The 27,461-nt window shown below is 45.7% G+C and overlaps 1 protein-coding gene across 3 annotated transcripts in view; it reads right to left on the bottom strand.

Moving 5' to 3' along the window:
* Nucleotides 1–27,461, bottom strand: part of CCDC138 (coiled-coil domain containing 138) — a 333,074-nt gene that overhangs the window by 185,180 nt on the left and 120,433 nt on the right. For all 3 annotated transcript variants that reach the window (XM_063953820.1, XM_063953819.1, XM_063953821.1), the window contains 3 exons: nucleotides 6,444–6,563; nucleotides 3,470–3,547; nucleotides 3,283–3,384 (listed from right to left, as the gene is read on the bottom strand). In XM_063953820.1, coding sequence (XP_063809890.1) covers nucleotides 3,283–3,384; nucleotides 3,470–3,547; nucleotides 6,444–6,563 — 300 coding nt within the window. The remainder of the gene's footprint in view (nucleotides 1–3,282; nucleotides 3,385–3,469; nucleotides 3,548–6,443; nucleotides 6,564–27,461) is intronic.

Genomic DNA, 27,461 nt, shown 5'->3' with positions numbered 1-27,461 from the left:
TGCGCTACCTTAAATGAAGACAGGAGTCTTCAGCCGCCGATTTGACCGTCTTCCAGCTTCTGATCTTCTGGCTCTGCGAGGGGGATGGCGGCGCGGCTCCGGGAACGGACGATCGAGGACAGCTGCCTGTGTTCGAACCCTCTGGAGCTAATGGTGTCCAGTAGCCTTAGAAGCGCAACCTAGCTGTGAACAGGTACGTTTGCTTCTCTCCCCTCAGTCCCACGTAGCAGTGAGTCTGTTGCCAGCAGAAGCTCACTGAAAATAAAAAACCTAACAAATACTTTCTTTAACTAGCAGGCTCAGGAGAGCCCACTAGGAGCACCCAGCTCTGGCCGGGCACAGATTCTAACTAAGGTCTGGAGGAGGGGCATAGAGGGAGGAGCCAGTGCACACCAGATAGTACCTAATCTTTCCAGTCTCCTGCGGAGCCCGTCTATTCCCCATGGTCCTTACGGAGTCCCCAGCATCCACTAGGACGTCAGAGAAATTTATGATAAGCTGCAGTGAACATGCAACTGTTATGCTGCTACCTCAGAGTGTGTAATATACATTATACTCTGGGTGAGCGATCCCTAGTGGTAGAGTTTACTCTCAGGGGAGCACCTCCTTGTTACAAAATTCTTATTTCTTGATTAGGATCTATTCATCCTTAATTGGAGCTACTCACTACACATTTTTTCTCTTATACACTTTGTTACTGAACCAGTGCTCATGTCCCTATCTCCTGTACACTAAACAGATAGGGGAATCATCAGAGCCTGGATCCTTGACACATGTGAATCAGCAAAAGTATATATCTACCCTGCTTGTGTCAGTCAATACGCATACACTACGTCTCACTTGCACCACTGTTTTTAACTATTAGATTTGTTTAAACACTTAGGGGTATATTCAATAACTGTCGGAAGCTGCCGTCTTGTCGGAAAGACTTCAGCTTCCGACAGTTTTAGGTCGGAAGGAGTTCCGACCTATTCATTAGTGCCCCGTTTATTCCGACAATTAGTGTCCCGTTTATTCCGTGCATTGTCGGAAGCGAGGCCAAACCTGACAGGTTTTAGCCACGTTTCAGACAATCTCAATCCGACTTTCAAAAAAGTCGGATTGAGATTAGGAGACTAGTGGTGCTGCGGCAGGCGGGGGGAGCAGAGATCTGCGGCCGGCGGGAGGAGCAGGCTGCGGGGGGACATGTCTGTGGCGGCGGGGGGAGGCGTGCAGGGAGAGAGGACCACCTCTATCCCTGCAGCGCCTCCCCCCGCCACCGCAGACATGTCCCCCCGCAGCCTGCTAATGCCGCCGGCCGCCGATCTCTGCTCCCCCCGCCGTAGACATGTCCCCCGCAGCTTGCTCCCCCTGCCGCCACCCCGCTCACGCCCGCTTGCGCCATCTGCACCGCTGCTGTCAGCACATCAGCAGCCGCTGACAGCAGCGGCAGCACACGACCTGTGTACGGTCAAATCCGACAGTCGGATTTGGCCGTCCATTGCATAGGGGTTGTCGGGTCCATTCCAACAACTGCATGTCGGAATGGACCAGACTCTTATTGAATATACCCCTTAGGGGGGTATCCAAATAGCCGTGGTAATTTACCGTAACTAATTGTCCCGTCGGGGCTATCTAATTAGCCCCGATAAGCTGTCGCGAGAAGCAGCTTATAGGGGATTTTGTTTCACCTGCCTCAGGCATGCAAAACCAATTCCCCAGAAACAGCCTCGTTTTCATGTGAAAACAGGGCTGTTTCTTCCGAAAACACACAGGTTTCACTGAGCCTGTGTGTTTTCGGAGGAAAAGCTTTTTTTTTCCGGGAGATCCAAATTGGATAACCTGTAAAAAAAAATATAGGTGAAACATCGGGGAAAGAGAGTGAAAAAAGGAAATTTTCTGCACCCGATGTTTTTCACCTCTAATTGGATGGTACTCGGACTCTGTGTCGACAGTGTCTAAGTCGACACACATTAGGTCGACAGTAAGTAGGTTGACACAGGACATAGGTCGACACATCTGTTAGGTCGACATGAACAAGGTCAACGTGGAAAAAGGATGACATGAGTTTTCCACATTTTTTTCGTTTTTTAAAACTTTTCCATACTTTACGATCCACGTGTACTACAGTTGGGAACAGTAACCTATGCCATGCACAGCGGTAAGTGCGTGGGGACACGGTGCACTAATTGGCGTTCCCGGTCATTTTACGAAGAAAACAACACCAAAAAACCCTTAAAAACCTCACGTCGACCTTTTCCATGTCGACCTTGTTCATGCTGACCTATTTCCTGTGTCGACCTACTCACTGGCGACCAATAGGTGTCGACCTAGACACTGTCGACCCACCGAGAAGAAGTTGCAAACACAAGTGTTTCGCTAGTGCTGTGGAACGGCTCTCATTATCATCCACTATTTGCACCTGCCCTGACCACCTGCTTCTAACTGAGTTAACAAGCATTTACTGTACTCCCACATTAAAACAGTGCCACCTATACATACGTAAGCAGGTGTAAGTGGCAAAATGGCATAGCTTGGCACCATATTGTATACTTTCAGATAATTGTATAAACAAAAAATATAGGCATCACAGAGGTTAGTTATTCCAGACTACAACACAGACTAAAGAAGACTTAAGGGGGGTACTCACGGAGCGATATTCTAAGCAATCTGACTAGATTGCTTAGAATATCGGCAGGATCGCTCCGTGTGTAGCCCCCTCGGCGATAGCGATGCGCGGCCCCGCACATCGCTATCGCCGCTGCTAGATTGGCCTGCATGCAGGCCAATCTAGCGGGTCGCTCACTTCACCCGCTGGGTGAAGTGAGCGGCCCCCCCGTCTCCCCCCGCACGCTCAGCACAGATCGCGCTGTGCTGAGCGGCAGGAGAGATGTGTGCTGAGCGGTTCGCTCAGCACGCATCTCTCCTTGATCGGCCCGTGAGTACTGGGCTTTAAGGGTCACTAAACATGAAGAATAATTCTACCTTTGGCACCAAAATTACTAAATTTTTGACACATCTTTGTTTTCTCCATGTGAAATGTCAGAGCTCCTTAATCTTAACTGGTAAGGCCCATGAGAAAATTATGTGCCCACAAAAGGAAGAAATTATTTGGATGTACACCCTGCCAATACCAGTTTAGTCTATCGACGTTCAAAATCCTAGCTCCAATCACTACAATGCTATGACATACAGTACTGATATTGTAATTGTGCCAAGCAAAACAAAGATAACTATGACACTGGTTTAATGTCTTTTTAAATCAACCATAAATGGACAACAGCAGACATTGGTTCATTTTACCTTAGGTTTTACAGATGTTTTCTCAGCTCTCAGAGGCTTTGGATACCGTACAACCTGGGAAACATCTTTGCATTTCTGTACTGCAACAAACGCCTGCTTTCTCTGGAAAAATATGTGGCCCTGATTAGCAAAACGTTGGCTCCAAATACCAAAAACAGCAATATATTATGATGAATGTGAAACTTACTTGCAAGTTTTCTAGACGAGACTGAACTTTCTTAGCTTGAGTTTCCAATCTCTTATTTTGCTCACTTACTTCGTTCAGCTTTAGAAAACAAGTAAAAATAACAGGTATTTAAACCATAACATTACTTAAACTAGCTACCTTATAATGCAATGCAATGCTAATTTATATGCCATCTAAAATAATGTTATATGCCAACAAATAACAGTAATGCTGGACATACATCAGGTCGATATCATGTACGTATACACAATATTGACGCGTCGATTGACACACTGTGTTCACATCGTGCATGTTTTATGTATGATTACGATGTGCGGCTCCGCAGGTCGCACGTCACATCAAATGATCGTACGTGCAGCCCATATTATCTGTCGTAATCGCAAGCACATAGTACCATGTTTGCTGTACATACGATGCATCGTACGATGTTGAGTGGCATTTCCCAGGTTTTTTTGGTTTTTTTTTTAGGTGAGGCACACCATCGATCATTTAATGACACGTCGTGTGTCCAGAGCTCTAAATCGAGTGTCCAGAGCTGCCGAGGAAATTGAAGGGAAATCGTGCCTGGAATCAAATTGGATGCTGGTCGTCCTGGTGTATGGCCCGCATAAGAGACAAATGGCCTGATACAGAGATGTATATAAACCTGACGGTTTACATATATCTCAGATATTTAGAGATCTGTGCATGTGTAGGTCTCCTTCTCTGAGGTTGTTCACCGGGCTCGCAAGGTGCAGCTGGGGCAGTTTAGCCTGCATCTCCAGGTGTCGCCCTGTTTTCTGGGAGCGGTGAGGCCAGTGTCCGCAGATGTACTGGTCTCACAAGTGGACAGGAGACGGCCATACAGAGTAAGCTCAGGCTTACTCAAATAGTCAATGCTGCCACCATCGCACTGATGGCCACAATGGTGATATGATGCTGTGTCTTCGGACCCTCACTCATATCATAGATGCTGGCAGGAGGTGTCTTTTTCCTTCAGACGCTTTCAACAGAAATTAGCATATTTTAGTACAGTAGCTGCATCCAAAGACGCAGCTGTTGTTCAAAAGCATCCATCTCAGAATCAGGCCCACACTGAATAAGTCCTAATAGAGTTGACAATTCATTAAACCAATTCACAAACTGCTGTTGACATCAATGAAGCAACACCTCTGCTTACACCCACTAGCAGCATTGAAAACTACAGATAAGTGCTTGGGCCATCTTCTGGACTTTTTAAGAGGTTTAATATCAAGAACCTTCCATCACCTCTGTTGTTTTGGCTGGGAAATCCTAGGACACCGTATACCTAGTGAGGTCATATTGCTTTCTGGAACCATAGACATAACACAGGATCCTTCCTCCAACAGTGGCTATTGTGGTAAACAGCCTTCCTTGATGAACTGTGCCTTACACCTAAAGAGGTTATTGAACTGTACAATATTTTTCAGCTGCAGTCCAGAATTCTTATAGGAACCAGCCCAAATATATACCAGTATTATATATGTTGTGTGGGAGTACATAAATACATTTATATATATTATATCTATTCTTGTGTTTTTAATATATACTTTTAAAATTCACAAATGTTTTTTTACTCAGACAATCCATTATTTGAATTCACTTCTAAACAAGCGCTGCTTCTTTACCTTTTGTTTATACAGGTTGAGTATCCTATATCCAAATATTCCAAAATACGGAATATTCCAAAATACGGACTTTGAGTGAGATAGTCAAACTTTTGTTTTTTGATGGCTCAATGTACACAAACTTTAACACACAAAGTTATTAAAAATATTGTATTAAATGACCTTCAGGCTGTGTGTATAAGGTGTATATGAAACATAAATGAATTGTGTGAATGTACACACACTTTGTTTAATGCACAAAGTTATAACAAATATTGGCTAAAATTGCCTTCATGCTGTGTGTATAAGGCGTATATGAAACATAAATGCATTCTTTGATTAGATGTAGGTCCCATCACCATGATATCTCATTACGGTATGCAATTATTCCAAAATACGGAAAAATCCGATATCCAAAATACCTCTGGTCCCAAGCATTTTGGATAAGGGATACTCAACCTGTATACGTTTATCGGGATTGACTATTCCTATTTTAGCAGCAGCTTTAGAGAAGCACCCTGTAAGTGCCAGAGCATAACCTTGGTTAATTTTTTCTTAGCAATCACATTAAGAAAACATTAACCGATGTGCGTACAACAGCCGCTTTGTGGCCGCATCTAAATGCGCCTCATTGAATGATGTTAATGAAGGATGGAACGATCAATGTTCCGTCCATCATTAGTATACATGGTGTTGCTAGCAATATTGTCGGGTTACCATCGTAGGGCATTACTCCTAAATAAACGATTTTCAGCTCACACTTAAGCGGACAGTACCCGCTTACTTCTGTATGTTAAAAATATTACTAATAGTTAAAAGAAATAAAAATGTGTCAGAAAACTGTTCAGTTGGTTGGTCTGATGAAAAGGTTGTATAGTGTAGGGAGAACACTTTCAGAACTCTCAGGAGCAACTATCCGATATAGACTTGCTCCTGAGAGTTTTGGAATTATTAGAATTTTATATATGACGTGAGATTTGATTAAGTCCACCATTATACATATGTACTTATTAACTACCATACTCCGTAGATCTGGTTGTTATTGATATGTGATTTTATGTATATCTTGTTAACTTACTTAAAAGATTGTTTACAGAGCTAATCTAGTGTCCTCTTATTAAAGATATTTTGTCTTTTATTGATAACTGGTTTGAGAATTTTTCAGAAGTACTCATTAAGAGCAGTGTTATATCTTTTTTAAGAGCTCAATAGGTAGATATTCATTCTCACATTAATTTTTTTTATTGCGCCTGCATTTTATTGAATTATGTTTGTTATATTTCATCAACACATTTTTATTCTGAATTGCCCATTACACAGTCCACACATCAAATACAAAGCATATACGACAGATGGTTGTGTCTTGCCTGCTTTTTTAGGGTGTCGTTCAACTCCTTTAGGGTATCGAATGAAGACTTCATCCTCCTATTTTCTTTAATCTTTTCTTTGAGGGCTTCGGATACCCGTTTTACCTCCGCATCATGTTGCTGCAAAGAAAAAATACATCCCTTGAGAAAGAACTTTAATAAGATAAAAGACTGAATGTTTATTAAACAGTTTAATATTGTCAATATTATTTTAAAACCTGAATTTCTTTTCAATAAGCAACAATTATGGGAACAAAAAAATAATAATTACGTAGGTTAAGAAGTCACAAACAAAACAATAATATGAGGACAGATGAAAACCTGGAGGAGGAACACAGTAAGCAGTGCACATTACCTACACACTAAGGGGGAATTCAATTAGCTGTGGTAGATTACAGCGGGCAAACTGATTCCCCCAGGGATATCCAATTAGCCAGCAATCATCAGGGATTTTTCTTCACCTGCTTCAGCTGGTCGAAAAAATATCCCGGATAACTCGAGGGTTAATCGGTGACATGACAGCTTTAACACACAAATCCATGAACTTTTCACGGATTCCTGTGCATTAACACCCATGAACCCATGTTAATGCCCATTAACACAGTACTTTAACAGGTGTTAACAAGGCTATTGGGGGAATTCAGGAGTCCATCTGAATAGCCCCAGAAGTTAAGGCCTGAGGCTACTTCCAGTTTTCACCTGCAGCAATTTACTGCCGTTAATTCAATTCCCCACTTAGGAGGAAATACAATGAAGTGATTTGCAAAAATTACTTATTTTTTTGTCACTGTAATTAAAAGGCCAACGCCAACAACAATAACATTAAAAAATCACCGCTTTATATCCTGCAGCCAACATTGCAGAATACTGGTGATGTTGATAAATCGCTGTTCATTTCCCACACTAAAATGAAATCATTAGGCTCAGACACTACAAGTACAGATTTTACATTTTTTTCTTGAAAACATAAAAGGTGGCAATAAAATCTGCCAATATTTCACTGTTTTTTCTTTAAAAAAACGAAAAAAACAAAACATTCAGATTGTAAATAAATACATGTAGTAAAAATAACGTGCATTCCACGACTAAAAGTACTGACACATTTTTTTTATTAGAACTTCGCACAAATTAAGCTGGCCCTAGGTCATAGACAACAGCCCAACCTCAATACCTTTCCAATTTCTCCATACTTGTACATACAGTATGTACAGTATGTAGTGTGGTCAATTTTAAAAGATTGGGTCAGATCTGAACAGGTACCATAAATGTAGGTTGGATGATGATCTTGTTGTCTGACGGTGTTTACTATCATCCCTGAATGATGACTGGTAGATTGGCATGTTTTTTGGGCACATACAATACAATTAAGTAAAAAATAACCCACTAGTAGGTCAAAAAGACAAGGAGTGTATGTTTTGTTTATTGTTGTACTTACATTTTCTGTGGAGTATTGCTCATATGGGGGAAGATTTATTAAGACTGGTGAAATGATGAAGTGGAAGGTGATAACGCACCAGCCAGTCAGCTCCTAGCTGTCAGTTTTCAAACCCAGCCTGTGACATGGAAGTTAGTAGCTGATTGGCTGGTACTTTATCACCTTTTGCTTTATCACTTCACCAGTTTTAATAAATCTAAACCATGGTTTCCTACATGCTCTCCTAAAAGCTGCTTTATTTACATCAAACCTTTAACCATCCTTAAGATATATCCACAGTGAAAAAGGATGAGCTCATGTAATCTCGGCATCAATTTGATAGCAGATGGGTCCTGTGCAGTGTACATTTTACAACCTCCTTCAGTATAATTTATTTTAAAACAATGGAATATAGCCCTTGGAGGCACTATCCATTTTGATACTCAAATTTATCTGTCTCTCTTTGCCTTCAAATGATTCCTCTTTTTGATCAGGTGCGTAGAAAAAGATCATCAATGGGGTCAGTTTTGCTAATGCATTTAACAGCATTCACTCTGTATATGGTTACTAAGTGTTTTGCTATATTTGCTACTTTGTGTAACTTTTTTTTTTATGCAATATTTTTATTGAAGAGATGTCGAATAAATCAATACAGATCAAACAGGAGACGATGACACCAAATAAATTCAAAAGAGCACACATGATATCCCATAGGATATGTAGAAACATAAAAATGAGGGGTGCAAAAGCATTACAATAGAAGTAGACAACAAATTTTCTGTAATTTAACGATAGTCGAGAAGAGAAGAGAAAAGGAAAGAGAAGATCAGGGATGAAAAGAGAAAAAAAGGGAGAAGAGGGAGGGTGGGGAAGGAAAGGGAGACCACTAAGGGGGTATCCATGGTTAAATTGCTACACAGGGGATGGCCATAACTACCATCAGACCTAAACATAGTGAACAAATGCTCGATAAATTTGGCACCTAAGCAATTAGGCTTCGACACAGTATATCACACCCGGGAAATAATAAGATTTTACTCACCGGTAAATCTATTTCTCGTAGTCCGTAGTGGATGCTGGGACTCCGTAAGGACCATGGGGAATAACGGCTCCGCAGAAGACTGGGCACAACTAAAGAAAGCTTTAGGACTACCTGGTGTGCACTGGCTCCTCCCTCTATGACTCTCATCCAGACCTCAGTTAGGATACTGTGCCCGGAAGAGCTGACACAATAAGGAAGGATTTTGAATCCCGGGTAAGACTCATACCAGCCACACCAATCACACCGTATAACTCGTGATACTATACCCAGTTAACAGTATGAATAATAACTGAGCCTCCCAACAGATGGCTCAACAATAACCCTTTAGTTAAACAATAACTATATACAAGTATTGCAGACAATCCGCACTTGGGATGGGCGCCCAGCATCCACTACGGACTACGAGAAATAGATTTACCGGTGAGTAAAATCTTATTTTCTCTGACGTCCTAAGTGGATGCTGGGACTCCGTAAGGACCATGGGGATTATACCAAAGCTCCCAAACGGGCGGGAGAGTGCGGATGACTCTGCAGCACCGAATGGGCAAACTCTAGGTCCTCCTCAGCCTGGGTGTCAAACTTGTAGAATTTAGCAAATGTGTTTGACCCCAACCAAGTAGCTGCTCGGCAAAGTTGTAAAGCCGAGACCCCTCGGGCAGCCGCCCAAGAAGAGCCCACCTTCCTCGTGGAGTGGGCTTTTACCGATTTAGGATGCGGCAGTCCAGCCGCAGAATGTGCAAGCTGAATCGTACTACAGATCCAGCGAGCAATAGTCTGCTATGAAGCAGGAGCACCCAGCTTGTTGGGTGCATACAGGATAAATAGCGAGTCAGTTTTCCTGACACTAGCTGTCCTGGAAACATAAATTTTCAGGGCCCTGACTACGTCCAACAACTTGGAATCCTCCAAGTCCTTAGTAGCCGCAGGCACTACAATAGGTTGGTTCAAATGAAAAGCTGATACCACCTTAGGGAGAAACTGGGGACGAGTCCTCAATTCTGCCCTATCCATATGGAAAATCAAATAAGGGCTTTTACATGACAAAGCCGCCAATTCTGACACACGCCTGGCCGAAGCCAAGGCCAACAGCATGACCACTTTCCACGTGAGATATTTCAAATCCACGGTTTTAAGTGGTTCAAACCAATGTGACTTTAGGAAATTCAACACCACGTTGAGATCCCAAGGTGCCACTGGAGGCACAAAAGGGGGCTGAATATGCAACACTCCCTTAACAAAAGTCTGAACTTCAGGCAGTGTAGCCAGTTCTTTCTGGAAGAAAATCGACAGAGCCGAAATCTGAACCTTAATGGAACCCAATTTTAGGCCCATAGTCACCCCTGACTGTAGGAAGTGCAGAAAACGGCCCAGCTGAAATTCTTCCGTTGGGGCCTTCCTGGCCTCACACCACGCAACATATTTTCGCCATATGCGGTGATAATGGTTTGCGGTCACTTCTTTCCTACCTTTAATCAGCGTAGGGATGACTTCTTCCGGAATGCCCTTTTCTTTCAGGATCCGGCGTTCAACCGCCATGCCGTCAAACGCAGCCGCGGTAAGTCTTGGAACAGACAGGGCCCCTGCTGCAGCAGGTCCTGTCTGAGCGGCAGAGGCCATGGGACCTCTGAGATCATTTATTGAAGTTCCGGGTACCAAGCTCTTCTTGGCCAATCCGGAACAATGAGTATAGTTCTTACTCCTCTTTTTCTTATTATCCTCAGTACCTTGGGTATGAGAGGAAGAGGAGGGAACACATAAACCGACTGGTACACCCACGGTGTCACTAGAGCGTCCACAGCTATTGCCTGAGGGTCTCTCGACCTGGCGCAATATCTTTCTAGCTTTTTGTTTAGGCGGGACGCCATCATGTCCACCTGTGGCCGTTCCCAACGGTTTACAATCAGCTGGAAGACTTCTGGATGAAGTCCCCACTCTCCCGGGTGGAGGTCGTGCCTGCTGAGGAAGTCTGCTTCCCAGTTGTCCACTCCCGGAATGAACACTGCTGACAGTGCTAACACGTGATTTTCCGCCCATCGGAGATTCCTTGTGGCTTCTGCCATCGCCATCCTGCTTCTTGTGCCGCCCTGTCGGTTTACATGGGCGACTGCCGTGATGTTGTCTGACTGAATCAGTACCGGCTGGTTTTGAAGTAGGGGTCTTGCCTGACTTAAGGCATTGTAAATGGCCCTCAGCTCCAGAATATTTATGTGTAGGGAAGTCTCCTGGCTTGACCATAGTCCCTGGAAGTTTCTTCCCTGTGTGACTGCCCTCCAGCCTCGAAGGCTGGCATCCGTGGTCACCAGAACCCAGTCTTGTATGCCGAATCTGCGGCCCTCTTGAAGATGAGCACTCTGCAGCCACCACAGCAGAGACACCCTGGTCCTTGGAGACAGGGTTATCAGCCGATGCATCTGAAGATGCGATCCGGACCACTTGTCCAACAGGTCCCACTGAAAAATCCTTGCATGGAACCTGCCGAATGGAATTGCTTCGTAGGAAGCTACCATTTTTCCCAGGACTCGCGTGCAGTGATGCACCGACACCTGTTTTGGTTTCAGGAGGCCTCTGACTAGAGATGACAGCTCCTTGGCTTTCTCCTCCGGGAGAAACACTTTTTTCTGTTCTGTGTCCAGAACCAACCCCAGGAACAGTAGACGTGTCGTAGGGACCAGCTGTGACTTTGGAATATTTAGAATCCAACCGTGCTGTTGTAGCACCTCCCGAGATAGTGCTACCCCGACCAACAACTGCTCCCTGGACCTCGCCTTTATCAGGAGATCGTCCAAGTACGGGATAATTAAAACTCCCTTTTTTCGAAGGAGTATCATCATTTCGGCCATTACCTTGGTAAATACCCTCGGTGCCGTGGATAGACCAAACGGCAACGTCTGGAATTGGTAATGACAATCCTGTACCACAAATCTGAGGTACTCCTGGTGAGGATGGTAAATGGGGACATGCAGGTAAGCATCCTTGATGTCCAGTGATACCATGTAATCCCCCTCGTCCAGGCTTGAAATAACCGCCCTGAGCGATTCCATCTTGAACTTGAATTTTTTTTATATATGTGTTCAAGGATTTCAAATTTAAAATGGGTCTCACCGAACCGTCCGGTTTCGGTACCACAAACATTGTGGAATAGTAACCCCCTTCCTTGTTGAAGGAGGGGCACCTTGACTATCACCTGCTGGGAATACAGCTTGTGAATTGCCTCTAGCACAGCCTCCCTGTCTGAGGGAGTTGTTGGCAAGGCAGATTTGAGGAAACGGCGAGGGGGAGACGTCTCGAATTCCAGCTTGTACCCCTGAGATACCACTTGAAGAATCCAGGGATCCACCCGTGAGTGAGCTCACTGATCGCTGAAGTTCTTGAGACGGGCCCCCACCGTACCTGGCTCCGCCTGTGGAGCCCCAGCGTCATGCGGTGGACTTCGAGGAAGCGGGGGAGGACTTTTGTTCCTGGGAACTGGCTGTATGCTGCAGCTTTTTCCCTCTACCTCTGCCTCTGGGCAAAAAGGACGCGCCTTTAACCCGCTTGCCTTTTTGGGGCCGAAAGGACTGTACCTGATAATACGGTGCTTTCTTTGGCTGTGAGGGAACATGGGGCAAAAAAGCTAACTCCTCACCTTTATAAGGCAAAACTTCCATGTGCCTTTTAGAATCTGCATCCCCTGTCCACTGCAGAGTCCATAACCCTCTCCTGGCAGAAATGGACATTGCACTTATTTTAGATTCCAGCCGGCAAATATCCCTCTGTGCATCTCTCATGTATAAGACTGCGTCTTTTATATGCTCTATGGTTATCAATACAGTGTCCCTGTCAAGGGTATCAATATTTTCCGACAGGGAATCTGACCACGCAGCTGCAGCACTGCACATCCATGCTGAAGCAATAGCCGGTCTCAATATAATACCTGAGTGTGTATACACAGACTTCAGGATAGCCTCCTGCTTCCTATCAGCAGGCTCCTTTAGGGCGGCCGTATCCGGAGACGGTAGTGCCACCTTCTTTGACAGGCGTGTGAGCGCTTTATCCACCCTAGGGGATGTTTCCCAACGTGACCTATCCTCTGGCGGGAAAGGGTACGCCATTAGTAACCTTTTAGAAATTACTAGTTTCTTATCGGGGGAAGCCCACGCTTCCTCACACACTTCATTTAATTCCTCAGATGGGGGAAAAACTACTGGTAGTTTTTTCTCCCCAAACATAATACCCTTTTTTGTGGTACCTGGGGTAACATCAGCAATGTGCAACACATTTTTCATTGCCTCAATCATGTAACGTGTGGCCCTATTGGAAGTTACATTAGTCTCATCGTCGTCGACACTGGATTCAGTATCCGTGTCGACATCTGTGTCTGCCATCTGAGGTAGCGGGCGTTTTAGAGCCCCTGATGGCTTTTGAGACAGCTGGGCAGGCACGAGCTGAGAAGCCGGCTGTCCCACATCTGCTATGTCGTCAAACCTTTTATGCAAGGAGTTGACACTTTCACGTAATTCCTTCCACAAGTCCATCCATTCAGGTGTCGGCCCCGCAGGGGGTGACATCACATTTATCGGCATCTGCTCCGCCTCCCATAAGCCTCCTCATCAAACATGTCGACACAACCGTACCGACACACCGCACACACACAGGGAATGCTCTGACTGAGGACAGGACCCCACAAAGCCCTTTGGGGAGACAGAGAGAGAGTATGCCAGCACACACCAGAGCGCTATATATACACAGGGATTAACACTATAACTGAGTGATTTTCCCAATAGCTGCTTGTATACACAATATTGCGCCTAAATTTTGTGCCCCCCCCCCTCTCTTTTTTACCCTATGTAGTCTGGAAACTGCAGGGGAGAGCCTGGGAGCGATCCTTCCAGCGGAGCTGTGAGGGAAAAATGGCGCCAGTGTACTGAGGGAGATAGCCCCGCCCCTTTTTCGGCAGACTTCTCCCGCTTTTTTGTAGGTATATCTGGCAGGGGATTTTACACATATATAGTCTCTATGACTATATTATGTGTAGTTTTGCCAGCCAAGGTACTTAATATTGAAGCCCAGGGCGCCACCCCACAGCGCCCTGCACCCATCAGTGACCGGAGTGTGAGGTGTGCATGGGAAGCAATGGCGCACAGCTGCAGTGCTGTGCGCTACCTTGATGAAGACCGAAGTCTTCTGCCGCCGATTTTCAGGACCATCTTCTTGCTTCTGGCTCTGTACGGGGGACGGCGGCGCGGCTCCGGGACCGGACGATCGAGGTCGGGCCCTGTGTTCGATCCCTCTGGAGCTAATGGTGTTCAGTAGCCGAAGAAGCCCAAGCTAGCTGCAAGCAGCTAGCTGCAAGCAGGTAGGTTCGCTTCTTCTCCCCTTAGTCCCTCGTAGCAGTGAGTCTGTTGCCAGCAGATCTCACTGAAAATAAAAAACCTAAAATAAACTTTCTTTTTCTAGGAGCTCAGAAAAGCTCAGCCGGGCACAAGATTCTAACTGAGGTCTGGAGGAGGGTCATAGAGGGAGGAGCCAGTGCACACCAGGTAGTCCTAAAGCTTTCTTTAGTTGTGCCCAGTCTCCAGCGGAGCCGCTATTCCCCATGGTCCTTACGGAGTCCCAGCATCCACTTAGGACGTCAGAGAAAGAGGTTTTAGCATAATTGAACCAGGGTTCCCATGTTCTCATATATTTGTCCGACCTATCACGCAAGGAAGCTGTGATTTTCTCCATCGTGGAGATATACCATATCTTGGACAGCAACATGCTCATGGGGGGGATACTGGGCTTTTTCCAGCATTTAGCTAACACACATCTGGCAGCATGAAGAATTTGGAGAACAAGACTACCCGCATGGCTGCAAATATTAGGCAAAGGATGTCCCAGCAAAGCCGTCCAAGGACCCAATGTAACTCGGGTGCCAAGAACAGATCCAATAAGGGTCTCCACTTGGACCCAAAAAGGGCGGATTTTGGGGTAGGACCACCAAATGTGTTTGATGTCTCCAATCTGACCGCACTCTCGCCAGCACAATGGGGAGGACCCAGGGAAAATCCTATGCAATGTCACTGGGACCAGATACCATCTGGTATATACTTTATAGGAGTTTTCCTTTACTAGAGAGGAAATTGAGGACTGGGCGACATTTTGCCTAATGATCTCCCAGGAATCCTCCCCAGGTGGGGGGCCCAAGTCCTGCTCCCATTTACTTTCATGAGGCAATGCGTCTGCTGAGTTCAATGAACGTAATAGACTATACAATATAGAGACAATACCTTGTCGCATAGGAGAGTAAACACAGAGTCGTTCAAAAGGGGTAAGTTGGCGAATGACCTTGGACTTTGGAAGGGAACTTAAGAAAAAGCGGAGTTGTAGAAATTCGTATAGAATAGGTTGGGTGATATCATATTTGTCACTTAAAGTGTCTAAGGAGCGCCAGGAAGTACCCTCAATAAAATAAAAAACCAGTTCCGGACGTGGGTTCAGGCGGAACCACGAATGGGAACATAGGACGGAGCCAGGAAGGAAATCCTGGTTATCCCAAATACAAGTGATGGGGGATGGGAACGTAGAGAGACCATAATGCCGAATGCAGAAAGACCATAGGGAGCAAGTGAGTTTTGTAGTGGGAACGCATGCTTGTATCTTCTGATTGGGCTTAACGGGCGTAAGTAAGGAAACCAGAGTGGAAACCTTGGCCGACAAGAGTTAAATTTGTATCCAGGGTAAGTGGGGTTTTCAAGAGAACCAGGTAAGTGCCTGGCTCAGGTGAGTGTCATGATAGTATTTGCGGATATCCGGCAAACCTCTGCCTCCAGCCACCGGATACCTTATCAGGGTGGAGGTCTTAACTCTAGGGGGTTTGTTAGACCATATGAATTTTAAGAAGAGTTTCTGCATTCGACACAAAGCCTCTGCGGGGATGCGTACCGGGATTGTTTGGATCAGATAAAAAAGCCTGGGTAAGATGTTCATTTTCACCGAGACTGTACGTCCAAACCAGGACATGATCTGTTTGTCCCAAGCTCGTAGATCAGATTCAATACAGTTAAAAAGGGTTGAGAAATTTTCGGAATACAGAGACCCATAGGAACTCGTGATAAACACACCTCACTGAGATGCAAAGGAAGGGCTTCCGACTTGGAATAGTTGATGCGGTACCGTGAAAAATGAGAATATGATGATAGAGTTTTAAATAGGTTAGGGATGGATGTATGGGGAGAGGACAGAGTTAACAGGACATCATCCACAAATAATGATAATTTAAACTCCACATCCTCAACTAATATACCTTTAATATCAGGGTTCATCCTAACCATACATGCCAGGGGTTCGATAGTCATGGCAAAAATTAATGGTGACAAGGGACACCCCTGGCGCGTACCTTTGGTAATTTGGAATAGACAAGAGTCCTTGCCATTTACCCGAACTCTGGGCGAAGGGTTGGAGTAGAGTGCCTGAATGCCCTGGAGTAGGCTTCCTCCCAAGCCGAACCTGCGCAAGGTAGCAAACATAAAGGGCCACAAGATTTTATCAAAAGCCTTCTCCGCATCAAGCGAGAGAAGGATAGAAGGCATTTTAGCTTTGTTAATAAGATGAACTAGATTAATAGTTCTTCAGGTATTGTCTCTAGCTTGTCGGCCTGGGATGAAGCCCACCTGGTCAGCATGTATCAATTGCGGGAGAACTGAGTTCAACCTCAGAGCTAGGATTTTGGCGAAAAGTTTAATATCATTATTTAGCAGGGAGATAGGGCGATAACTAGAACACGAGTTGGGGTCTTTCCCTCGTTTATGAATCAATACGATCCAAGCCTCCAGTGTACGGGGGGGACAGAGGTTCACCCTTGAGGAAACCATTAAAGAGCCTGCAAAGGGGCAGAAGAATCCCCTTGAATTTCTTGAAATACATCATTGACATACCATCAGGGTCGGGGCCTTGCCTGGCTTCTGAATCTTAAGGGCATTGTCTATTTCTTCAATAGTTATCTCTGAACCCAACTGAGACACCACCACCGAACCACTCAACGACGGTAAATTGCACCCATCCAAAAGGGACTCAATCCCCTTGCTGAATCTCGGTGAAGGTGAGGAAGCCGCATCCGCATTATATAGCGATTTATAGTATTCCTCAAATTCACTAAGAATGTGGTCAGGTTCATGTGTCAGTACCCCTTGTTTGGTACGGATAGACAGGATATTCTTGGAAGAAATTTGGGCTCTCAGCTTCCTGGCTAGAAGTTTGTCTGCCTTATCCCCCTTTTCATAATAAATCTGATTGAGACGCCTAAGGCACTGTTCCGTCTTATGAGATAACAGCATATTGAGTTCACCCCTAACTTTAAGTAGCCGATCTAAGTCAGCTCGGCATAGGGAAGACCTATGAATTTCCTCCAAACGATGGAGTTGGTCAGTCAACTCCAAAATCTTTTGGGAGCGCTGTTTAGTGAGCCTAGCTGCAATCTGTATGAAGTGGCCCCGAAAGACTGCCTTATGAGCCTCCCACAAGGGAATATCGGACATACCAGGGGTCTGATTCAAGCTAAAGTAATCAGTAATTGTGTAACTTTTTTAAGCTTGTCTGCTTATGTGTGTGTATAAGCCTGAAGAGGGTGATTATTTTTCATAGTAAATCTTTTTAGCCAACTGGAATGTTATCCAGGTATCCTTGTTAAAAATACAGGGTCATAACACTCAACACATACAAAGCACTGTATTGCACAAAATACCTGGTAAATCAATGTGGAATTGTTTAAATATCACTGTACCACTTAATATATTTTCTAGATTGTTTCAATATGTCCATACAGGAAAATGACATACCTTTTATTTTGGGACATATGGTACTGGAATTCTGTTTGATGTGCTCTATGTAAGAAGTGTTACTCCAGTTGTTAGTAACACTACGGAAATTGTGCATCGTTCCAAAAATCTAGTACGAGTTTCAGACAATATTTAAACATTAAACATGCACATGATAAAAAAAAGTATGTACAGTACATATATACGCGTGTGTGTGTATTTTCTATATTATATATATATATATATATATATATATATATATATATAGATATATATATATATATACACACACACACACACACGCACAGTATATATATATACATACACACACACACACACACACACACACACACGTGCATACACACGCATAGATATATTTTATATATATATATATATATATATACACACACACACACACACATATACACACACACACACACACACACACACATACATATATACACATATAAATACATACATACTTACATTTAGTTCATGGATTGTATAATGCATTAAAGTCCTTCATCAGGAGTCATTACAGCACATCATACTCATCCAATACATCCCACAGGTATCCAGCAGCAAAGCTGGCTATGCCTACCTGTCACCTTGTATACACACCTAATTTAAAAAAGGGAGCCAAATGCCCTAGTTCCGCATTCCAGCTGTAACGCACACTACATAATTTCCTGTCTATACCCTGACAACACCATTCCATGTATTATATTATATTATTAAGGTGAGGACATATATCAACCTCAGCAGAGGGCGCACCCCCAGTGTATAATAAAGCCCCATAACTCATGGCATCATAAACCCCAATAGATGTATAGATACAGCATACACACTAGAGTTAGTTTTTGTTGGGAACCAATTTATCTACTAGTATAATTTTTAAGATGTGTGTGGTATAGAAGATCTACAGTAAACAGACAATCATTAGGTCGGCTCCATATGGTCGACATGCATTAGGTCGATAATGTCAAAGGTAGACATTGAAATGGTCAACAAGGTTTTCTTGTTTCTTGGTATGTTTCATCATATGTGGCCACAATTATTACAAACGTACACCTTCGCGGACTTGCTTCGTTTGCCACACTACAGTCACTAAACTCAACCGTAATCCACGTAGATGGTAAATCAAGCAGAAGTTGAAAGATACCTGTAAAACTCCCCCAAAAACTTGTGATGACCATTGCCATGTCAAACTTTTGAACCGGTTGACCATTTTGTACCAGTCGACATTAAGCATTATCTACCTTTTACCTGTAGACCTTGTTAACCATATGGTATCACCTATAAATTAATCTAGACACTGTCTATCTATACGCTGGAACCCTTTTTAGATTGTGGGAAAAGACTACCAGGAGTAAACCCACGATAGCACGGGAAGAATATGCAAACTCCACACAATTAGGTGTGTGGTGGGAAACAAACTAAAGATGTCAGTACTGTAATACTAACCATTACATCACCCATGCCAAATTGTAATAATTTGGAAAAAGCTAGAGTTAGGAAGAGAAAAAGAGTGCTGTCAAACCTGCAACAACCTGGGATCAAACCCTGCCTCAGAGGCCACAAAAGGTATCAAAACAGTAGAACCGAACGAACATATGGACCAAGTGGCCGCACTGTGATGGAGATGTAACCCTGCAAGCAGCCCAAGAGGTACCCACGGAGCATGTGGAATGCACAAATATGGATGCAGGCGGACGCCAAGAACTGGCCATGTAAGCCTGACTAATAGCCAGAGGGATCCATCAAGCCAATGTCTGCTTAAAAGCCATCCAACCTCGATGGGCAGCATCATAAAGCACAAACAGACAGTCTGATTTGCGCAAGGCAGCCATCTGGGCAACATAAATGCGGCGAGCCCAACCCCACATGAAGCAATGGTGAAGAAGCATTGTCAGCTGACAACACTGGAACCACAATAGGCTTATTTATGTGGAAAGCGGAGACTACCTTTGGAAGGAAATCCGGTTTTGTGAAGAGTTCTGCATGATTAGTATGGAAGATGAAAAAGTGGAGCGACAGGACAGGGCCCCAAGCTCCGATGCCATCCAAGCTGAAGCCAAAGACAAAAAGAGATTCGTTTACCAGGCTAGGTACTTGGAGACACCACCTCTAAGGGCTCAAAAACATCCGATTGGATGAAAGTCAACACAAGGTTGAGATCCCAAAGTGCAGCAGGAGGCACAAATGGGGACTGGAAAAGGAGCATGCCCTGCAGAAAAGTCTGAACCTCTGGAAGCAGTGCTAACCAGAACTGAAAAAAGATGGACAAGGCAGACACCTGAACCCATGCAAAGGCCAGCCTCCAAACCTGCCTGTCTAATGAGAAGAAGGCGGGATAGCCAGAAGAAAGTAGTTGAAAACTCCCAGCGGTCACACCACGCAATATCTCAAAATGCAATGGTTGGGCAGCTTCCAGGCATCCAAGACACCCTGCCAACTCAGAATCATGCACGCTGTTAAACGCAGATGCGGTACGTCGCGGTGCACAAAGGGGCCCTGCTGAAGAAGATCCGGCATGAGTATAAGTGGCCCCGGGTCTTCTGCAAGAAGCAGCCAAAGATCCGAGTACCACACTCTGCGATCTCAATTTGGAGCTACCAGGATGACTGTGGTGGACTTGAGCTTGCTGCGTTTGAGCACCCTTCACAAGAAGAGGATAATGGTGGAAACCGGTATACCAGACTGTGCCGCCACAGAACTGCAAGAGCGTTCACCACCTCCACTGCTGGAGCCCGCGTTTGAGAAATGTGGAAGAAGGTGATTCTGCCTAGAGGCGATGAGTTCTATTTGAGATCTGCCCCACTGCTGAACCAGTTGCTTACAAAAACTTCCAGATGAAGTGCCCATTCTCCATGTACGGAAATCCTGGTGGCGGATAGTCTGCCTCCCAGTTATCCTCTCCTCGAATAACCAGTACATGCCTTTCCGCCCAATGCAGAATGAGACTCAACATGGCCGATCAACTGATGTGACACTGTCCAACTGCACTTGAATGGGCAGTTCTTGCAGAAGAGGGGGATGTGGTGAGGGGGGCTTTGTACACAGCCCTGAGTTACAACATGTTTATGAGTAGTAGTCTTGTGAGACAACGCCCCCAGCTCCGACACACGTATTGCTGAAGTCAAGGCCAACAGTGTGACGGTCTTCCACGTAAAATACTTTACGTCTACCTCCTGTAACGGTTCAAACCAGTTCAAATTGAGATCCCAAGGTGCCGTGGGAGGCACAAACGGAGGCTGGATGTGCAAAACCCCTTTCAAGAATGTCTAGACCTCAGAGAGAGAAGCCAATTGTTTCTGAAAGAAAACGGACAAGGTCGAAATCTGGACTTTTATGGAGCCCAGACGTAGGCCCACATCCACACCCAACTGCAGAATCCGCAGGAAATGTCCTAGATGAAATTCCACCGCAGAATATTTTCTGCTCTCATACCAACAGATGTATTTCTTCCAAATACGGTGGTAATGTTTAGATGGCTTGGATTATAGCCAGGATGACCTTGTCAGGGATGCCTCTCGTGGCTAGAATCAGCCGTTCAACTTCCATGTCGTCAAACGTAGCCGTGTTAAGTCTTGACAGACGAACGGGCCCTGTTGCAGAAGATCCTCGTGAAGAGGTAGAAGCCACGGATCTTCGAGGAGCATATCCAGAAGGTCCGCGTACCAGGCCATTCTTGCCCAGTCCAGAGCAATGAGAATTGCTTGAACCTGTTTCGTTTTTATTCTTTTCAGAATTATTGGGATCAGCGGAAGTGGAGGAAACACGTACACCATCTGATAGACCCATTGAGTTGGTCTTTCGATCTGGAACAATACCGCTTGAGCTTCTTGTTGAAACGAGAGGCCATCATGTCGATTTGTGGACATCCCCATCGACGTGTCAAGCACCTGAACACCTCCGGGTGAAGGGCCCACTCCCCCGGGTGCAGGTCGTGTCTGCTGAGGAAGTCTACTTTCCAGTTGTCTACTCTCGGAATGAAGAGTGCCGACAACGCCAAAGCCTGTTTTTCTGCCCAGAGGAGAATTCTTGATACCTCTGACACTGCTGCTCTGCTTTTCTTTCCGCCCTGTCGGTTTATGTATGTCACTGCCGTCACATTGTCCAAGTGAACCTGAATGGCCTGATCTTGAAGATATGAGGTCTGCAGAAGGGAGTTGTATACAGCCCTGAGTTCCAGAATGTTGATTGGAAGGACGACTTCCTGACTTAACCATCTTCCTTGAAACTGCACCCCCTGGGTGACTGCTCCCCAACCTGTGAGGCTCGCGTCCGTGGTTAAAAGAATCCAATTCTGAATACCGAACCGTCGACCCTCAATTAGGTGAGAAGTCTGTAGCCACCACAGAAGGAAGATCCTGGCCTTTGGCGACAGACGGATCGTGAAGATGCGATCCAGACCATCTGTCCAACAGATCGAGCTAGAAGGGTCTTGCATGAAACTGCCGTACTGAAGAGCCTCATAAGAGGCCACCATTTTCCCCAGATGGCAAATGCATAGATGCACAAATATCCGCGTTGGTTTCAGGACATCCCGAACCATCGACTGGATTACCAAAGCCTTTTCCAATGGAAGAAAATCTTATTGTGTCCAGTATCATTCCCAGAAATGGGAGCCTCCGAGTTGGCTCTAAGTGAGATTTCGGAAGATTTAGAATCCACCCGTGATCCAGGAGTAGTTTGGTTGTGAGGCCAATGCTGTCTAACAACCCTTCCCTGGACGGTGCCTTTATCAGAAGATCGTCCAGGAATTATGTTCACTCCTGCTTGCGAAGGAGAAACAACATCTCTGCCATCACCTTGGTGAACACCCTCGGTGCCGTGGAGAGACCAAATGGCAGGGCCTGGAACTGGTAGTGATAGTTCTGCAGTGCAAACTGTAGATAAGCCAGGTGAGGCGGCCAGATCGGAATGTGAAGGTACGCATCCTTGATATCCAGAGAAACTAGGAATTCCCCCTTCTCCAGACCTGAGATCACCGCTCTCAGAGACTCCATCTTGAATTAGAACACTCGTAAGTACAGTATATATGTACTTTCTACCGTTCTTGTATATATATAAAAGCAGCTTTAATAAAACAAGTACCATGTGAATATCTTAAAAAAGAAGCATTTGAAAATTATAAAAAAAAGAACGCTCATACCTGTGAAAAGAATAGACCTAGTATATATAATGTATACAGCTCTTTTCTGATAATGTTCAGATCGGAGGTGCTATTTTGTTAGGAGTATGGAGGGTTCCATGATGTTATCCGGATTAGTTGGTGCTTTATTCTGTCCAGAATTTGTCCGTACTATACCGACCTTCCGTGAGCTGCTGACCGCGGCTCACTGTTGGTTTCCCGGCTTTGGTCCCCGTGCAGCGGCTGCCGGCATCCGTTCATGCTTCACACCGACGTCACTTCTGCGTCTCCTTCCTCCGTATGATACTCTGTCCAAAGCGTTTCAAGTGCGCGGTCTTCCCGCTTCTTTATATGAGCTGAGGTAATTTAGTGCTTAAAATGGAGTCCTAATGTTTTAAGGCTGTGTTTGTCAGTGTGGGTACAGTGTACAGTGTACGGAGACTCAGTTCGCTCCCTCAGAATCAGTACGTCTGCACTGTGTATTGTGTCTGGAGACGCAGTGCGCCCTGGTTAGAAGACGTGCGTCTCTGTACCCTTGCGCCGCCAAAATGGCCGGCGACACGCTAACCAGGACACCGGCTTAGTGCTTACCACTCTTCACTCTTCTGGCTCTGTTAGGGGTGGCGGTGTGCTGCGGGAATGTACGCTTGCCGTGGTGGGGCTTGCGAATAGTTCCCTCAGGAGCTAGTGTCCTGTCAGCGTGGAACGGGACCATTAGCACTTCAAGAGGTTGGGCCGTTACCCCACCGAAGTCCAACAAAGCAGGCAGGCTGGTGCCATCCATCCAGTCCTGCATGAAAATAAACAGAAAAATAAATGCAGAAAACTCTTCAGGAGCTTCAATAAGCGTGACCAGCTCCTCCGAGCACATTTAGTAAACTGAAACTGGTAGGAGGGGTATAGAGGGAGGAGCCAGCCCACACTATCAAATTCATAAAGTGCCCAAGGCTCCTAGTGGACCAGTCTATACCCCATGGTACTAACTGGATCCCCAGTAACCTCTAGGAAGTGAGGGAACAAAAAAAAAAATAAGAATTTACTTACCGATAATTCTATTTCTCATAGTCCGTAGTGGATGCTGGGAACTCCGTAAGGACCATGGGGAATAGCGGCTCCGCAGGAGACTGGGCACAAATAGAAAGCTTTAGTAGTACCTGGTGTGCACTGGCTCCTCCCCCCATGACCCTCCTCCAAGCCTCAGTTAGGATACTGTGCCCGGACGAGCGTACACAATAAGGAAGGATTTTGAATCCCGGGTAAGACTCATACCAGCCACACCAATCACACCGTATAACTTGTGATCTGAACCCAGTTAACAGTATGATAAACAGAGGAGCCTCTAGAAAAGATGGCTCACTACAACAATAACCCGATTTAGTTAACAATATCTATGTACAAGTATTGCAGACAATCCGCACTTGGGATGGGCGCCCAGCATCCACTACGGACTATGAGAAATAGAATTATCGGTAAGTAAATTCTTATTTTCTCTGACGTCCTAGTGGATGCTGGGAACTCCGTAAGGACCATGGGGATTATACCAAAGCTCCCAAACGGGCGGGAGAGTGCGGATGACTCTGCAGCACCGAATGAGAGAACTCCAGGTCCTCCTCAGCCAGGGTATCAAATTTGTAGAATTTAGCAAACGTGTTTGCCCCTGACCAAGTAGCTGCTCGGCAAAGTTGTAAAGCCGAGACCCCTCGGGCGGCCGCCCAAGATGAGCCCACTTTCCGTGTGGAATGGGCTTTTACAGATTTTGGCTGTGGCAGGCCTGCCACAGAATGTGCAAGTTGAATTGTACTACAAATCCAACGAGCAATAGTCTGCTTAGAAGCAGGAGCACCCAGCTTGTTGGGTGCATACAGGATAAACAGCGAGTCAGATTTTCTGACTCCAGCCGTCCTGGAAACGTATATTTTCCGGGCCCTGACTACGTCCAGCAACTTGGAGTCCTCCAAGTCCCTAGTAGCCGCAGGTACCACAATAGGTTGGTTCACATGAAAAACTGCTACCACCTTAGGAAGGAATTGGGAACGAGTCCTCAATTCCGCCTTATCCATATAAAATACAGATAAGAGCTTTTGACAAAGCCGCCAATTCTGATACACGCCTGGCCGACGCCAAGGCCCACAGCATGAACACTTTCCACGTGAGGTATTATAGCTCCACGGATTTAAGTAGCTCAACTCAATGCGACTTCAGGAAATCCAACACTACGTTGAGATCCCACGGTGCCACTGGAGGCACAAACGGGGGCTGACTATGCAGCACTCCCTTAACAAAAATCTGAACTTCAGGCAGTGAAGCCAGTTCTATTTTGGAAGAAATTCGATAGAGCCGAAATCAGGACCTTAATGGAACCCAATTTTAGGCCCATAGTCACCTCTGACTTGTAGGAAGTGCAGAAATTAACCTAGCTGAAATTCCTCCTTTGGGGCCGTACTGGCCTCACAGCACGCAACATATTTCCGCCATATGCGGTGATAATGGTTTGCGTTCACTTCTTTCCCCGCTTTAAATAGCGTAGGGATAACTTCCTCCGGAATGCCTTTTTTCTTCAGGATCCGGCGTTCAACCGCCATGCCGTCAAATGCAGCCGCGGTAAGTCTTGGAACAGACAGGGCCCCTGCTGCAGCAGGTCCTGTCTGAGCTGCAGAGGCCATGGGTCCTCTGAGATCATTTCTTGGAGTTCTGGGTACCAAGCTCTTCTTGGCCCCCCGGAACAATGAGTATAGTTCTTATTCCTCTCCTTCTTATTATTCTCATTACCCTGGGTATGAGAGGCAGAGAAGGGAACACATACACCGACTGGTACACCCACGGTGTTACCAGAGCGTCCAAAGCTATCGCCTGAGGGTCCCTTGACCTGGCGCAATATATTTGTAGCTTTTTGTTGAGGCGGGACGCCCTCCTGTCCACCTGTGGCCTTTCCCCACGGTGTACAATCATTTGGAAAACTTCTGGATGAAGTCCCCACTCTCCCGGGTGGAGGTTATATCTGCTGAGAAAGTCTGCTTCTCAGTTGTCCACTCCAGGAATGAACACTGCTGACAGTGCTAACACATGATTTTCCGCTCATCGGCGAATCCTTGTGGCTTCTGTCATCGCCATCTTGCTTCTTGTGCCGCCCTGTCGGTTTACATGAGCGACCGCCGTGATGTTGTCTGACTGGATCAGCACCGGCCGGTGTTGAAGCAGGGGTCTAGCCTGACTTATGGCATTGTAAATGGCCCATAGTTCCAGAACATTTATGTGTAGGGAAGTCTCCTGACTTTTCCATAGGCCTTGGAAGTTTCTTCCCTGTGTGACTGCCCCTTCTGCAGTCACCACCACAGCGATACCCTGGCCCTTGGAGACAGGGTTATCCGCCGATGCATCTGAGGATGCGACCCGGACCACTTGTCCAACAGATCCCTTGCATGGGAATTGACGAATGGAAATTCTTCGTAAGAAGCTACCATCTTTTCCAAGGCTCGCGTGCATTGATGCACCGATACCTGTATTTGTATTAGGAGGTCTCCGTCTAGAGACGCCAACTCCTTGGACTTCTCCTCCGGGAGAAACCCATTTTAACCTGTTCTGTGTGCAGAACCATATCCAGGAACAGTAGACGCGTCTTAGGAACCAGCTGCGACTTTGGAATATTCAGAATCCAGCCGTGCTGTTGTAGCACTTCCCGAGATAGTGCTATTCCGACGAACAACTGCTCCCTGGACCTTGCCTTTATAAGGAGATCGTCCAAGTACGGAATAAGTACTTCGGCCATTACCTTGGTAAATACCCTCAGTGCCGGGGACAGACCAACGGCAACGTCTGGAATTGGTAATGACAATCCTGTACCACAATTTTGAGGTACACCTGGTGAAGAGGGTAAATAGGGACATGCAGGTAAGTATCCTTGATGTCCAGTGATACCCTGAAATTTTCCAGGCTTGCAATAATCGCCCTGAGTGATTCCATTTTGAACTTGAACCTTCGTATATAAGTGTTCGAGGTTTTTAATTTTAGAATGGGTCTCACCGAACAGTCTGGTTTCGGTACCACAACATTTTGGAATAGTAACCCCGGCCTTGTTGAAGGAGGGGTACCTTGATTTCACCTGCTGGAAGTACAGCTTGTGAATTTCCGCCAGTACTACCTTTCCGAGGGCAGCAGGCAAGGCTGATGTGAAGGCAACGGCGAGGGGGAGTCGTCTCGAACTCCAGCCTGTATCCCTGTGATACTACTTGCAGAACCTAGGGATCCACCTGTGGGCAAGCCCACTGGTCCCTGCAGTTCCCGAGACGCGCCCCCACCGCACCTGTCTCCACCTGTGGAGCCCCAGCGTCATGCGGTGGACTCAGAGGAAGCGAGGGAAGAGATTTGATCCTGGGAACTGGCTGACTGGTGCAGCTTTTTCCTTCTTCCCTTGTCTCTGTGTAGAAAGGAAGCGCCTTTGACCCGCTTGCTTTTCTGAAGCCGAAAGGACTGTACCTGAAAATACGGTGCTTTCTTAGGCTTTTGTGAGGAAACCTGAGGTAAAAAATTTTCTTCCCAGCTGTTGCTGTGGATACGAGGTCCCAGAGACCATCCCCAAACAATTCCTCACCCTTATAAGGCAGAATCTCCATGTGCCTTTTAAATGCAGCATCACCTGTCCACTGTCAGGTTT

Source organism: Pseudophryne corroboree, chromosome 2 (assembly GCF_028390025.1).
Source record: "Pseudophryne corroboree isolate aPseCor3 chromosome 2, aPseCor3.hap2, whole genome shotgun sequence".
Lineage (NCBI taxonomy): Eukaryota > Metazoa > Chordata > Amphibia > Anura > Myobatrachidae > Pseudophryne > Pseudophryne corroboree.
Note: the sequence above shows the minus strand (reverse complement) of the source record. Positions and strands in the feature narration are given on the sequence as shown.